This window comes from Silurus aristotelis, assembly GCF_946808225.1.
Source record: "Silurus aristotelis genome assembly, chromosome: 22".
Lineage (NCBI taxonomy): Eukaryota > Metazoa > Chordata > Actinopteri > Siluriformes > Siluridae > Silurus > Silurus aristotelis.
The window spans coordinates 12,661,849-12,677,275 of record NC_139595.1 but is presented as its reverse complement, the minus strand read 5'-3'; the positions used below and the strand labels follow the sequence as shown (position 1 = coordinate 12,677,275).

Genomic DNA, 15,427 nt, shown 5'->3' with positions numbered 1-15,427 from the left:
AACATTTTCTGCTGAGGAACACAGAGTCGGGTCAGAATTGTGTCTCAACAACAAGAAACAGTCAAGGCTGGTGGATGTGGTCTAATGGTGTGGACAATAATTTCTTGGCTTGTTGGGTTAATTATTACTAATCATCTCTTAAGTACCACAGCCTATTCAGCCATTTATTTCTCCCATTTTTCCCAATTTTCTAATGACCATGATAATTTGCCATGAATTAAGTATTTTTAAACTGTTTTCATGAACTTTATTTAACCTTTTTTTAACATCTTTTTTTAACAACTATGCCTTCAACTGACAAAGATCATATTTTTTCCCCATTCCAATTTTTGATCAACTGAAGCACATGATCTTGTATCTGCATGCGCTCCTGCCACATGCTTGGCTTGGCTCGGCTCATCAGGGACAAACTTACTTACAAAGAACATATTCACTTTTAATCACCACATTATCTGTGTGAAGCTGCTCTGACACAATGTTCATTGTTAAAAGCACTATACAAATAAAAATGAATTAAATTAAATTGAATTGTATAACTATGAATACACAGGTGTTCCTATTAAAATGTCCAGAAACTGTAACCACCAATATTTCCTTTCCTCTTTTGCATTTAGTGTGGAGAAGTGCAGATACATGGACTCTAAAATGAAGCCCCTGTGGATCGTTTACAATAACAAGCTGCTGGTAGGAGACACGCTGGGAATCATCTTCAAGAATGGAGATGGTGAGAGACCGTGAAGAGGGAAGGATATGGATAAAGAGGAAGAGAGGTGGACATGAATGTTGAAGGGAGGGCCAGAGGCATAAGTAATTGTGGTCAAGTGCATAGAAAGTCATGTATCAACAGCTAAAGAAATCAGTTGCTTTTTATTCTCAGATCTCAGACAGGACATGTTGACCCTGCAGATCCTAAGGTTAATGGACATGCTGTGGAAGGAAGCAAACCTTGACCTCAGGTATGTGTAAACAATATTGTCTTTAGACAATATCTAAGAAAATCACTTGATAATTGATTTGCTGAATAAGTAAATTTATTTTAAGTTGATCCGTTTTTTCAACTGTGTTAAGTTTCCATAATTTTATTATAGTAACACATTAACATTTACAGCATTTAGCAGATCTTATTCATACAGAAGACAAGAGATTTTTTTTTAATACAGAGGTGTTCCTTAAAATGCCATGTAAAAAGGTAGGTCTTCATGGTTTTTATTTAAAGACCATCAGTTGATTGAGAGACAAGTTTATTTTTTTGTATTTTGAGTGAAGCATGGGAAAAAATTTAGAGGTTATTGTCTAACCTCAAATATTTTTCAAATTAAAATTTTACTTAAAGGAATTAACTTTAACTTCTGTGTTGAAAGAACAGCAATATAACAACACTTTATAATATTAAAATTAACTGTAGTAAAGCCTAATTAATGTAAATCCATCAGTAAACAGTAGACCGTACACAAGAAGTAGAACTCTCTTTCCTGCATTGGGGCCGTGTAAATCCAAGATTATTCAAAATTGCACATTTATATACAGATTTGTATATAAATTATATACAAGTTGTACAATTGTATAAATGCATTTTAATTCCAAAGGATAGCTACTGTGCTTTAATAAAAATTAATTTATAAAATATAAATTAATGGAAAACATTTTACACACCCTGAATGAGACTTCAGCCCATCATATGCACTTGGGCACACACACACAAACGTCATCATAATACATATTAAAATCATAAAATGGGGCACATTTGTTTACTTGTGTTTGTGCCACATTCGGAGGAAGCGTCTATTTTGGTTTAGAATATTAATACACAAATAATCCCTTATTTTCTTGATTTTTCGTGTTTTTTTTTTTTGTTTGTTTGTTTAAACTAATAACATTCAATCTTATATTTCACTCAGAATTGTGCCTTATGGTTGCCTGGCAACAGGAGATCGCACAGGCCTGATTGAGGTTGTGTCCTCTGCTGACACCATAGCTAACATCCAAAAAAATAGTAGCAACATGGCAGCTGCCGCAGCCTTCAACAAAGATGCTCTGCTCAGCTGGCTCAAGGACAAAAACCCTGGGTAAGACCTCAAGACTTCATTGGGGAAAGTGTATTAGGCATATAATTTGTTCATTTTTGTTAAATAGCGTATTCTAAACACTTCACTACTGTGTGTGTGTGTGTGTGTGTGTGTGTGTGTGTGTGTGTGTGTGTGTGTGTGTGTGTGTGTGTGTGTGTGTGTGTGTGTGTGTGTGTGTGTGTGTGTGTGTGTGTGTGTGTGTGTGTGTGTCTGGGAAGTAGTGAAGTGTTTAGAATACTTCACTACTGTGTGTGTGTGTGTGTGTGTGTGTGTGTGTGTGTGTGTGTGTGTGTGTGTCTGGGAAGTATTCATGACTCTTCACTTTTTCCATGGTATGTTACCGCCTTATTCCAAAATAGATTAAATAAAATTTTTTCGTTCAAATTCTACAAACAATAATAACCCCATAATGGCAACGAGAAAGATGTTAGTTTGAAATCTTTGAAAATAAAACAAAAAAACCCCAAAAAAATATTTATAAAATCCACAAGTACATAAGTACTCAGTCTTTGTGCAATGTTTTGTTGAAGCACTTTGGTGCCAATTATAGCCTAAACTCTTTTTGATTATTATGCAGACAGAGAGATTACATTTTTAAAACAATTTTAAATATTATGCTTGCTTGGCTAAATATTATAAAATTATAATTTATAATTTCAAAATATATTTGAACTACAGAAAGCTGCATGACTTTCATACTATAACAAGTAAACGCTATGATTAAACCAGGAGGGGTTGCAAGGGTTTTAAAACGGCACTTTATATCCAGTTTTTAATAAATAGTTTTTAGTAAATGTTTTGGTACATTCTAATGTACAGCTTTTTTATGTACTCCTACAAGTTAAGGGGTCTATAGACGACATATATTTTTATATATAAAAAAAAAATAATAATGTTTAAAGTGAGGAAAGTAAGTATTTGAACACCCTGCTATTTTGCAAGTTGTCCTACTTAGAAATCATAAAGGGGTCTGAAATTGTCATCTTAGGTACATGTCCACTGTGAGATACATAATCTAAAAAAAAAAAAAATCCAGAAATCACAATATATGATTTTTAAACTATTTATTTGTATGATACAGCTGCAAATAAGTATTTGAACACCTGTCTATCAGCTAGAATTCTGACCCTCAAAGACCTGTTAGTCTGCCTTTAAAATGTCCACCTCCACTACATTTATTATCCTAAATTAGATGCACCTGTTTGAGGTCGTTAGCTGCATAAAGACACCTGTCCACCCATACAATCAGTAAGAATCCAACTACTAACATGGCTAAGACCAAAAAGCTGTTCAAAAAACACTAGAGACAAAATTGTACACCTCCACAAGGCTGGAAAGGGCTACGGGGAAATTGCCAAGCAGCTTGGTGAAAAAGGTCCACTGTTGGAGCAGTCATTAGAAAATGGAAGAAGCTAAACATGACTGTCAATCTCCCTCGGACTGGGGCTCCATGCAAGATCTCACCTTGTGGGGTCTCAGTGATCCTGAGGAAGGTGAGAAATCAGCCCAGAACTACACGGGAGGAGCTGGTCAATGACCTGAAAAGAGCTGGGACCACCGTTTCCAAGGTTACTGTTGGTAATACACTAAGATGTCATGGTTTGAAATCATGCATGGCACGGAAGGTTCGCCTGCTTAAACCAGCACATGTCCAGGCACGTCTTAAGTTTGCCAATGACCATTTGGATGATCCAGAGGAGTCATAGAAGAAAGTCATGTGGTCAGCTGAGACCAAAATAGAACTTTTGGGTCATAATTCCACTAAACGTGTTTGGAGGAAGAAGAATGATGAGTACCATCCCAAGAACACCATCCCTACTGTGAAGCATGGGGGTGGTAACATCATGCTTTGGGGGTGTTTTTCTGCACATGGGACAGGGTGACTGCACTGTATTAAGGAGAGGAAGACCGGAGCCATGTATTGCGAGATTTGGGGGAACAACCTCTTTCCCTCAGTTAGAGCATTGAAGATGGTTTGAGGCTGGGTCTTCCAACATGACAATGACCCAAAGCACACAGCCAGGATAACCAAGGAGTGGCTCTGTAAGAAGCATATCAAGGTTCTGGCGTGGCCTAGCCAGTCTCCAGACCTAAACCCAATAGAGAATCTTTGGAGGGAGCTCAAACTCTGTGTTTCTCAGCGACAGGCCAGAAACCCGACTGATGTAAAGAAGATCTGTGTGGAGGAGTGGGCTAAAATCCCTCCTGCAGTGTGTGCAAACCTGGTGAAAAACTACAGGAAACGTTTGACCTCTGTAATTGCAAACAAAGGCTACAGTACCAAATATTAACATTGACTTTTTCAGGTGTTCAAATACTTATTTGCAGCTTTATCATACAAATAAATTGTTAAAAAATCTAATTTTTTTTTTTAGATTATGTCTCTCACATTGGACATGCACCTACGATGACAATTTCAGACCCCTCCATAATTTCTAAGTGGGAGAACTTGCAAAATAGCAGGGTGTTCAAATACTTATTTTCCTCACTGTATATATGTTTATATAGTGAGGCTCTGGAGAAAGCCATTGAGGAGTTCACACTTTCTTGTGCTGGTTATTGTGTGGCCACCTATGTTCTGGGCATCGGAGATCGTCATAGTGACAATATCATGGTCCGAAGCACAGGACAGGTAAGTATCAGAACAAGTTAGATATCAGAAAATATTTTTATACTACAAGCTACAAAAAAAAACTATGCTAATTTATCGCTAATATGTTTATTTGTGTCCATCAGCTTTTCCATATAGACTTTGGTCATATCTTGGGGAACTTCAAATCAAAGTTTGGAATCAAGAGAGAGCGTGTTCCATTTATTCTTACACATGACTTCATTCACGTCATTCAGCAGGGCAAAACTAGTAACAGTGAGAAATTTGGCAGGCAAGTCATGGACAGCACATTAACACCTGCATATTCTTTGTCTTAATTAAGTCAACTTTTTTGGCAGGATTACAGTCTTGTCTTTTACTCTCTGTGTTTGTTGTACGTTTTTGTGAGTAGTTTTAGGCAATACTGTGAAGATGCTTATCTGATCCTGAGGAAGAATGGAAATCTGTTCATCACACTCTTTGCCCTGATGCTGACTTCAGGGTTACCAGAACTTACCTCTGTCAAGGACATTCAGTACTTAAAGGTAAACTTTTATGCACCCAGTGAACATAAACATAGACTTCCTGTAAAATCTGACTATTCTGGCCAAAGTCCTTTTCATGAAAAATTCAGCGAGGTGTATTTGATATTTTTCTTCACTGTTTTTCGTGCTAATGTGTGCTTGTATGTTACAGGACTCTCTTGCTTTGGGTAAGACTGATGATGAGGCACTGAAACAATTCCGGCAGAAGTTTGATGAAGCTCTACGAGAGAGCTGGACCACTAAAGTAAACTGGATGGCTCACATTGTGGCACATCCCTCCTAATACCTTTACACCAACAAGGATCAAAGTTTAGGAGAAAGCTTAAACACAATGTTGAACCAGACTACGCAAAGTCTTTTTTTCATTCCTGAAGACCTTTAAATGGTTAAATACTTTTTATTCAATGTAGTTAACACAAACAGCTGCTGATATAAGGAGTTTCATGTCTCCATTGTTTCACAGAAAAACATAATGGAGATTTAAAAGTAGGTGGATGATTAATAAAGGGAACAAAGGTCAAGACAACAACAAAGACAAGGTGAAGTCAGCTCAACTCAACATGGAAAAATCAGTTTTTCACATTTCAGAATATTTTCACACAGTGAGAATCAAGAGGAGCAATGTGAAGCATCATCATTACATTCTTTTGATTTTTACTTCTAAATGGATTACTTTTTTATGTCATCTTGCAGTTGAAATAATGCTTTAAGCTGCAAATGCAGTAATAATGTTGTGGAAACATGGACTAAAGAAACAAATGGAGCATGCAGTAAAAAATGGAACTGCACATAGATATAATTACTCTGAAGGCTTGTAGAGTGAACTTGCTTGAAACTGTTATTGAAGAAACAGTTACAGATTATTCGTATTTCGAATTAAAGCCAGAAATCACTATTTAAAAAGCAGCAATTTTTGCTGCCTGCAAGCTAAAATGGACAACAACATACAGTATGTATTTTAACATGATGATTTTTTTACCTGACACAAGTTGTTTTACATACCTTTTTTTGGGGGGGGCCTTGAATGCATTGTGTTCAACAATTTTAATGACACAAAAAGATCATTAAAATTGTTGTATAGCATTACTTAAATAAAACAGGCAAATATAGAAAGATTGCATTGCCCAAATTAATGAATTTATGTTTATACTGCCAAAAAGATTTCATGTTTGTGGGGTTTTTTTTGTTTGTTTGTTTTTTAATTTACAATTACCCCACATTTTGATAGGATCAGAATGCTGGAGCAAGTGTCAAATGATAGTATTTTAGTTTAGAAAGATATTTCAGGGACAATAACCTGCATTAGGGGTCTGCTGCCTTTAAAAAAAAAGAAAAAAAAAAAAAAAAGATTCGCACTGGAGCATAGACTCTCAGAATGCCAAATGGGATCTACTGTGCCTTATAAAATGAAAATATTCTACTGTTTGTATGAGACTGCTTAAAGTAAGTGGTTTTTTTAAACACTGGATTTTATTTGTCCATCATTATTTAAGGATTGTTACATTTGTTTTTTATTTATTTTCTTCTTTTGAAAAGTTGAGATGACTATTAATAGATTGTATGAGAGTAGTGAGTTTACTCATACAAACGTTCAGCAAGCAAATACTTTTTACTTTGTAATGTCAGAGCTAAGACATAATCAGTTCCTTCTTCCCTCAGATCCTTTCATCTAATGGAGCTCAAAACATACATAACTTTATAACTACTATAGCAAAAACACTGTAACGATGCACTTACACAGGCAGTTGGTGATCTGAGATGTTTTTTTGTGAATTAGGTGCAGTTAACTACAATCATGGTTATTATGAAAATTCCTGTAAACCCTGAACACCATTTCACATATGTGCCCATAGAACATTTCATTTGTTTCCTAAAGCAAAATTATATTTACACTGAAGTACAATGGTTTAAGAGGATGATTATGTATATGTTCAATACATTTCCATCCAAACAGTGTGATAACTACCTGAAACAATGCAGTTTGTCTTTACTGTTGCAAATAATTTTGTATGTGAAAACAGCCTTAAAGACAGATGTCCACAGCATACCAGTGGATGTTTGTGTATTGTTGATAACCTGCTGTGCATCTCTAATGCTGCTTAAATTATTATTAGTTTAAAAGAGAATTATCCTTACACTTTTAAATACAGAGAAGAGAAAATGAATTACCTGTGTGTGTGCGTTCGTGTGTGTGCGTTCGTTCGTGTGTGTGTGTGCGTGTGCGTGCGTGCGTGCGTGTGCGTGTGTTGAAACTGCCAGAGAGGAGGATGGTGCAATATAATGAATCCTGTTATGTGCGAATTTGGATTAATGTGTGTGCATTACAACTGCTGCTGTATGGTATGCTAGCCTTCAATGTCTCACACACTGAAACTGCTTCTCTGTTTGATTTTCTGACTTGTTCTTAATGATATGTTTTCATAGGAATGCTATTAAAGATTTGGTATAGCAATCATTTTTGTTTCATTTTTACTTTTGTGAGGACTGCGTATTTTCCTTCACCCAAAAAAAAAATTCTTAGAATGATGAGCATGCCTGTCTTTTAGTCAACGCCACTGTTTCTAAACCATACAGCATCGCAGGTCTCAAAGTCCTATAAACTTTACCTTTCACTCTTGCAGATACTCTTCTATTACAAATCACTACTGCCACTCTTCTCCACCCACTCCATCCTTCCTGCACTTTTTTCTTCACTTCTCTAACATACTCTCCATGACTTTTCACTGTTGACCCAAAGTACCTAAACTTCTCTACCTTCACCCCCTCTTCTCACTGCAACTGCACCACTCCACTTCCCTTCTTTTCATTCTCCTCCTCCTACTGACTTTCATACCTCATCTCCCACATGTACCTCAACCTCTTCAGGATCTTCTCAACCTGCTTCTTACTCTCACCACAAATCACAATATCATCTGCAAACATCATAGCCCACGGAGACTCCTGTCTGACCTCATTTGTCAACCTGTCCATCCCCACTGCAAACAGGAAAGGGCTCGGAGACAATCCTTGATGCAGTCCAACCTCCACCCTAAACCAGTCTGTCGTTTCTACTGCATACTTCACTGATATCACACGGTCCTCATACATGTCCTGCACCACCCTCACATACTTCTCTGACACACTAGACTTCCTCATACAATACCACAACTCCTCTCTCAGCACCCTGTAGTATGCATTCTCTAAATCCACAGACAATGCGCTACTCCTTCTGACCTTCTCTATACTTCTCAATCAACATTCTCAAAGCAAATAATGCATCTGTAGTGCTTGTCCTTGGCATGAAACTATACTGCTGCTCACAGATTGTCACCTATTCTCTCAGCCTGGCTTCTTACACCCTTTCTCTTTCCATCCACACCATATAAGAACAGATTAAAACCACCTCCAATGTTCCTTGCCTTACTCTCTTTTCACTTGGTCTCCTGAACACACGTCTACCTTTCTCCTCTCCATCATATCTGCTTACTCTCTCCCCTTCCCAGGCATAGTACAACATTTAAAGTGCCCACTAACCTTCACTCTCCTACACCTCTCCATTTCCTGCTGTCTCTGTAGACATCCTCCTTTCTTTCTCATCCTTCGGCCAAAGTAGCCCAATTTGCACCGGTACCCTGTTGGCTGGTGGTTGTTGGTAACCTGGGCCTTCTCTTTCGTGATCCGCATATTTAATTTGGCACGTTTTTGGCATATTTTATGCTGGATGCCCTTCCTAACTCGACCCTCCCCATTTATCCGGGCTTGGGACCGGCACTAAGAGTTCACTGGTTGTTCAACCCTAATGACTGGGTTTGTAGGATACACTTTTAATGAAGTGTGTTTAAGAACTATTTAACATTTAATCATGTTTATTGTGTAAATATGTCTTTACATAGTACTTATATTTACATGAATATAATGTAATCACATCTAAAATGTCAGTTCTAACCATGAAACCTGTGCCAGTTGTAAAGGACACCTAATATGATGTGGGATTGATGATGATTGTATATTATTAATATTACCTTAGTATTAGGCTAGTAGTAAAATCATGATCTGAGCGCTAACTAGTGTAGGGCAAGAAAACAAAGGGCAAGAAATATATATATACAGTATTGTTCAAAATAATAGCAGTACAATGTGACTAACCAGAATAATCCAGGTTTTTAGTATACTTTTTATTGCTACGTGGCAAACAAGTTACCAGTAGGTGCAGTAGATTCTCAGAAAACAAACAAGACCCAGCATTCATGATATGCACGCTCGTAAGGCTGTGCAATTGGGCAATTAGTTGAAAGAGGTGTGTTAAAAAAAATTGCAATGTGGCATTCAATCACTGAGGTCATCAATTTTGTGAAAAAACGGCTGTGAATCAGGTGGCCCCTATTTAAGGATGAAGCCAGCACTTGTTGAACATGAGGTTACAATTTGCCAAAGAACACATCAACTGGCCTAAAGAGAAATGGAGGAACATTTTGTGGACTGATTAGAGTAAAATTGTTCTTTTTGGGTCCAAGGGCCACAGACAGTTTGTGAGACAACCCCCAAACTCTGAATTCAAGCCACAGTTAACAGTGAAGACAGTGAAGCATGGTGGTGCAAGCATTATGATATGGGCATGTTTCTCCTACTATGGTGTTGGGCCTATTTATCGCATACCAGGGATCATGGATCAGTTTGCATATGTTGCCATGGGGGCAACAGAGATTTAAAGCACTTTTGTACGTCGCTCTGGATAAGGGCGTCTGCTAAATGCCGCAAATGTAAATGTAAATGTCAAAATACTTGAAGAGGTCATGTTGCCTTATTCTGAAAAGGACATGCCCTTGAAATGGTTCTTTCAACAAGACAATGACCCCAAACACACTAGTAAATGAGCAAAGTCTTGATTCCAAACCAACAAAATTAATGTTATGGAGTGGCCAGCCCAATCCCCGACCTTAATCCAATTGAGAACTTGTGGGGTGATATCAAAAATGCTGTTTCTGAAGCAAAACCAAGAAATGTAAATGAATTGTGGAATGTTGTTAAAGATCATGGAGTGGAATAACAGCTGAGAGTTGCCACAAGTTGGTTGACTCCATGCCACACAGATGTGAGGCAGTTTAAAAAAACTGTGGTCATACAACTAAATATTAGTTTAGTGATTCACAGGATTGCTAAATCCTAGAAACAAAAATGTTTGTACAGAATAGTTTTGAGTTTGTACAGCCAACGGCATACACTGCTATTTTTTTGAACACACCCCTTTCAACTAATTGCCCAATTGCACAGCCTTAAGAGCGTGCATATCATGAACGCTGGGTCTTGTTTGTTTTCTGAGAATCTACTGCACCAACTGGTAACTTGTTTGCCATGTAGCAATAAAAAATATACTAAAAACCTGGATTATTCTGGTTAGTCACATTGTACTGCTATTATTTTGAACAATACTGTATATATATATATATATATATATATATATATATATATATATATATATATATATATATATATATATATATATATATTAAATGTACGTATGTATATCTATCAATCAACTATAATCCCTAATTCTTTGTAGGGCTATAGCTATTATCAATCTATTATTGTTATGCTGTTATTTAACCCTAATTACGGAAATGTTGGGACTTTTTTTATCTGAATAAAATTTATATTTTATTCACAATAGACCATAGAGAACATAACAAAAGGAGCTCATTTTAAATTTGATGCCTGCTACAGGTCTCAAATAAGTTGCCATGGGGGCAACAAAGGGTTTAAATTTTTACAAATATTTAGCTAGAAGAACATCTATCAACTAATCAAGTTAATTGACATCAGGTGTGTAACACAATTAGCTATAAAAGGGATGTCTTCGAGAGGCCAAATCTCTCAGAAATAAAGATGGGCTCTCCTATCTGTAAACGAATGCAAAAAAAGATTGTGGAATACTTTAAAAACAACGTTCCTTAACATTAAAATGCAAAGGTTTTGCAAATCTCATCATCTACAGTACATAACATTATTAAAAGGTCCATAAGGGACAAGGCCGAATGACGACACTGCATCACTCATCGGCATGATTGTGTCATTGACATTACTAAATGGACCTGTGAATACTTCCAGAAATTATTTTTGTTAAACGCAATCTGCCGATGCCAACTAAAGCTCTATCAAGCAAAATGGAAGCCATATTCGAACACGGTCCAGAAGCGCTGTTGTGTCCTGTGGGCCAAGGCTAATTTAAAATGAACTGTTTTAAAGTCGTTTTGTTCTCTATGTTCTACTGTGAATAAAATATTGTCTCATGTTATTTAAATGTCTTTTAGTTTTCATTTTATTCACATTTTAAAAACGTCCCAACATTTCCAAAATAAGGTTTGTATAGTGGTTCTATTTACTACACTCATTATTTTATTGTTATTGTCTGTATTCTTCAATTGATATTCCATATTGTATTTATTATTCATCTATTATTATTATTATAGTATTTTACAGACAACAATTACAGTATTATACATACATGCTATGTGATATACTATATCATAATATATATTATGCTGTTATCAATCTATTATTATTAACTATTATTATGAACATTGTTTTTATTTTGATCTAAAAAAAAAAAAAACACAGCTCTCCCAATTAGCTGCATTTGTTTACAGTAAACTCTTGGACCAAGATGGCAGACATGTTGATGTCTCGAAGCAATGGCCCAAAGCGGCCCCTTTGTCTATGCCCATTATTTTTCATTTATTTTCCCTCTCTGCCTCTGTCTTGTCATTTGTCATTTCCGCCACGTGTCATTTTGTTCAGATCGTTTCTCCTTTTCCGCATTAAATATTGTGTGTATATATACCCCATTGTTTAACTTTTTACATTAGGAAGTAACTTGTTCAGTTTGGTGTGATTACCATATCGTTTCTTTTCATGTCACATGGTTTCTGGATTTTTTTTATTCTCTTTCTTTTTCTCGATCTTGCTTAGCCCTATTTGTTATTGTTGCCATCACATGACCATAGCCTGTTTCACATTTTGGATTTTTCCCTGTTGTTGGATCTGTTTGCCTTTTTAAATAAATTCTCTTATCCATCACTTGCATCTATTCCCTCTATCAAGCTTTCAACACATGATGTGACAAACTGCTTTTTCAGCAGTGTTTAAAAGTTTTTACAGTGTAATACCTCAGTAAAATGATTATCAATGTACTGAATATATAAATAAAACTGGAGATTATTGTATTTGTTTTGTAACAAGCAGAAAAAGAACGTGATACCAATAGGAGATGGTGAAATGCCAGTCATCACTGACAAAAGGGTTAAACAAAAAGACTCACATTGAAAATACATTTTAAGTTAGTCATTTTAAATTAAATTAGATCACTTCAAATAACATTCAATTGTATCTCTGACCAGAAGAGACATTATTGGAATATTTGTTATCTTCCATACCATGTTACTTTTATGAAATGTCCTTCTGTTACCTCCATTCACAAATTGTTTTTATAACAGTTAGTAATTTGGTTAAAGTGATATTTTACTTTATAGAACTATGGAGCTACTCTCCACTTCCAATATGCCATTGCCTGTTACTGATATCACTAGATAGTAGAATATAGATAAGAGCTTTCCAACAGAAACATGAAAAATGCACACTTTCTCAGTATAGATGGTAGTCAATAAAACGTGATTAAACAAACTAAAAGTGACCAATAATGAACCGTAGTAAAAAGCATTTGACTTGAATCAGCATGAGCTGTACTGTATTTGTGTAATGTTCATTATCCATGAAAAAGCATTTGAAAGTAAAGTCAGAATCTCTTAACTATGCCTCTTTCCACCATATCATTCAATTGAATCCATCACTTTGTACAGCCTTGTTTATTAAATTATTATAAATTATTAAAAGGTTCGTATTTTCATATGTATATATTTTTCCAGTATATCTTCTTCTTCTTCCTTCGGCTTCTCCCACTGGGGTCGCAACAGCAGATTATCAGTCTCCATACCCCCTGTCCTCTACATCTGCCTCTTTCAACCCTCACCACATCCATAAACCTCCTCTTTGGCCTTCCTCTTTATATACTGTACTTTGTTAAAATCTGAAGTCATAAATCTGCTGTACCTGTTTCTCTACTGCAGGGTGCAGAGATGTGAGAAGCTTAATTTTCAAAAGATCATTTTATCATTCAATTCCACCCAGTGGAATTTGGGGGGTTCTCCTTAATTATTAGAAATGAATAGTTTCTAGTTTAATCATAAAAGTTATAGGCTTTTAAACACATTAAACAACAAAAAGAACAATACTTAGTGTCATTGTTAATCTGGACATTTGTTGAGGTACTTGAAGAGGTAGTGAGGTACTACACGCTCAAGATTGTCCACCAGATGTCGCTACTGGGCCCCCACACCCTACTCCCTATCCCTTAGTAGCTATTTTTGTCCTAATGTGTTCCACCTGCTCCTTGTTTGTTCTGTGTGTATTTAGGTTACTCTTTTTGCTTTTGTGTTTGTTGGTTCATTGTTTTGTCATGTTCTGTCCTGGCATGGCAGACTGTGGTGGTCTGTAGGCCTGACGCTTTATACTCCTTTGCATTTCAAGTCTCTTTTTGTTTCCTGAGTCTCTATGCAATTCTCTGTTTTTCAAGGGGTTTTTTTCACAATTTTTTTTATTTTAAGTCTTCCATTGTGTCCTGAGTCTCTGTGATAGTCTCTGCTTTTCAGTGTTGTCCCTTTTCTATGTCCTGATGGTCTCCACTTTTGTTCTGTTATGTTACCATTTATATATGAGTGATTCCTTGTGTACCCTGTTCTTGAGATCCCCTCCAGGTTTCTTTAATATTATAGGTTAACTTATGTTTAGCAGTTTTTATTTCATTTCTTTGTTCTGAGTATCCTGTTTCTCCAGTTTTCAATGCTTTTGTCATTTACTGTTATTTATTTTCTGTTATTTATGCTGTGTGCATATTCAGAGTTTGTATGTCCTGAGTTTCCCACCCTGTTCCTGAGTTTTCGATTATTTTCTGTTACCGTTTTGTGTCCAGAGTACCTGTGTAAGTCCCTGCTTTCAAGTTTTTGTCCTTTTTAAATTTTTTGGGGTTTTTGACTCGTCCTGATCTCATTTTGTTTTGTTACCATTTATATATGTGAGTGATTCCTTGTGTACCCTGTTCTTGAGTGCCCCTCCCAGGTTTTTTAATATAGTTTAACTGTTAATTATGTTAAGCATTTTTGTGTTTTAAGTTTCAAGTTTTCCCCAGTTCACGATTTAAGTTAGTCATTGTTAATATTTATTTTGTTAGGCTGGTGTTTGTTAGGCTGGTGTGTATTCAACCGATTAATATTTTCTGTTTCTGATTTTATTACAATTCTTTTTCGTTTTGAGTATTCCCCATGTCCTCCCCTGTTCCTGAGTTATGCCCCAAGGGGTGTTCTTTTGCTTTGCATTGGTGTGGTTTTTCTTTTCTTGGGTTTTTGGACTTTACTAATAAAGAAATATGGACCTTTTTTAATTGGAGAGCAGATCTGCATGTGGGTTCTTGAACCTCCCTGTGGCATACTGCTAGTGTGTCTATCAATCCCTTTAGTGACCTGGGTTTGAGAAACATTTGGCAAGTTATATATTTTTTTTATGTACAACTTAATTAGATTTACATATACATTCAGTTTGTTTTGCCAGAATTGGGAACACAACTACCACAATTGAACAAAAAATAATTAAAGCATGTTGGTGAAATACAATTAACCAAAAAAATGTTTACGAATTTTTAAACAAAGAGTTTAAAAAAGTCACTAACTAATTATAGTGGTTTGTTCAATTAGACACCATTGAACAATTACTGTTCAATGGTGTCTACTCCAAACACTACATTTAGTTATTTACTTGAACAATGTTTGCAACAATTTGCAAAAATCAATGCAAATCTTCTTTCGGCTTCTCCCATTAGGGGTCGCCACAGCGGTCTCAATACCCCCCTGGCCTCTACGTCTGCCTCTTTAAAACCAACTACCTGCATGTCTTCCCTTACCACATCCATAAACCACCTTTTTGGCCTTCTGCTTTTCCTCCTTACAGGTGGCTCCATTCTCAGCATTCTCCTACCTACATACCCCGTGTCCCTCCTCTGCACATGTCCAAACCATCTTAATTGTTCCTCCCTCACCTGGTCTCCAAAACATGCTACAGAAGTCGTCCATCTAATAAACTTATTTTCAATCCAGTCCATCCTCATGACTCCCAATGAAAATCTCAGCATCTTCAGCTCTGCC

General features: G+C 36.3%; 2 protein-coding genes and 2 long non-coding RNA genes across 4 annotated transcripts in view; 3 read left to right on the top strand and 1 right to left on the bottom strand.

Moving 5' to 3' along the window:
* The window catches only part of pik3cb (phosphatidylinositol-4,5-bisphosphate 3-kinase, catalytic subunit beta), a 42,268-nt gene extending 34,612 nt beyond the window's left edge, over positions 1-7,656 (top strand). The window contains exons 17-23 of the mRNA XM_083525609.1: positions 615-724; positions 878-956; positions 1,899-2,066; positions 4,575-4,698; positions 4,803-4,948; positions 5,069-5,201; positions 5,353-7,656. Of these exons, the coding sequence (XP_083381735.1) occupies positions 615-724; positions 878-956; positions 1,899-2,066; positions 4,575-4,698; positions 4,803-4,948; positions 5,069-5,201; positions 5,353-5,484 (892 nt within the window). The 3' untranslated portion in view covers positions 5,485-7,656. The remainder of the gene's footprint in view (positions 1-614; positions 725-877; positions 957-1,898; positions 2,067-4,574; positions 4,699-4,802; positions 4,949-5,068; positions 5,202-5,352) is intronic.
* The window catches only part of LOC310717781, a 296,978-nt gene that overhangs the window by 66,934 nt on the left and 214,617 nt on the right, over positions 1-15,427 (top strand). The window lies entirely within an intron of this gene.
* LOC310717454 (myosin-7-like) overlaps positions 1-15,427 on the top strand; it is a 66,176-nt gene that overhangs the window by 4,266 nt on the left and 46,483 nt on the right. The gene's annotated exons all lie outside the window — the stretch shown is intronic.
* Positions 6,222-14,666, bottom strand: LOC310717842. Its single transcript, XR_014530971.1, has 2 exons — positions 11,960-14,666; positions 6,222-7,685 (listed from the first exon to the last, which is right to left on the bottom strand). It is a non-coding gene; the product is annotated as an uncharacterized lncRNA (long non-coding RNA).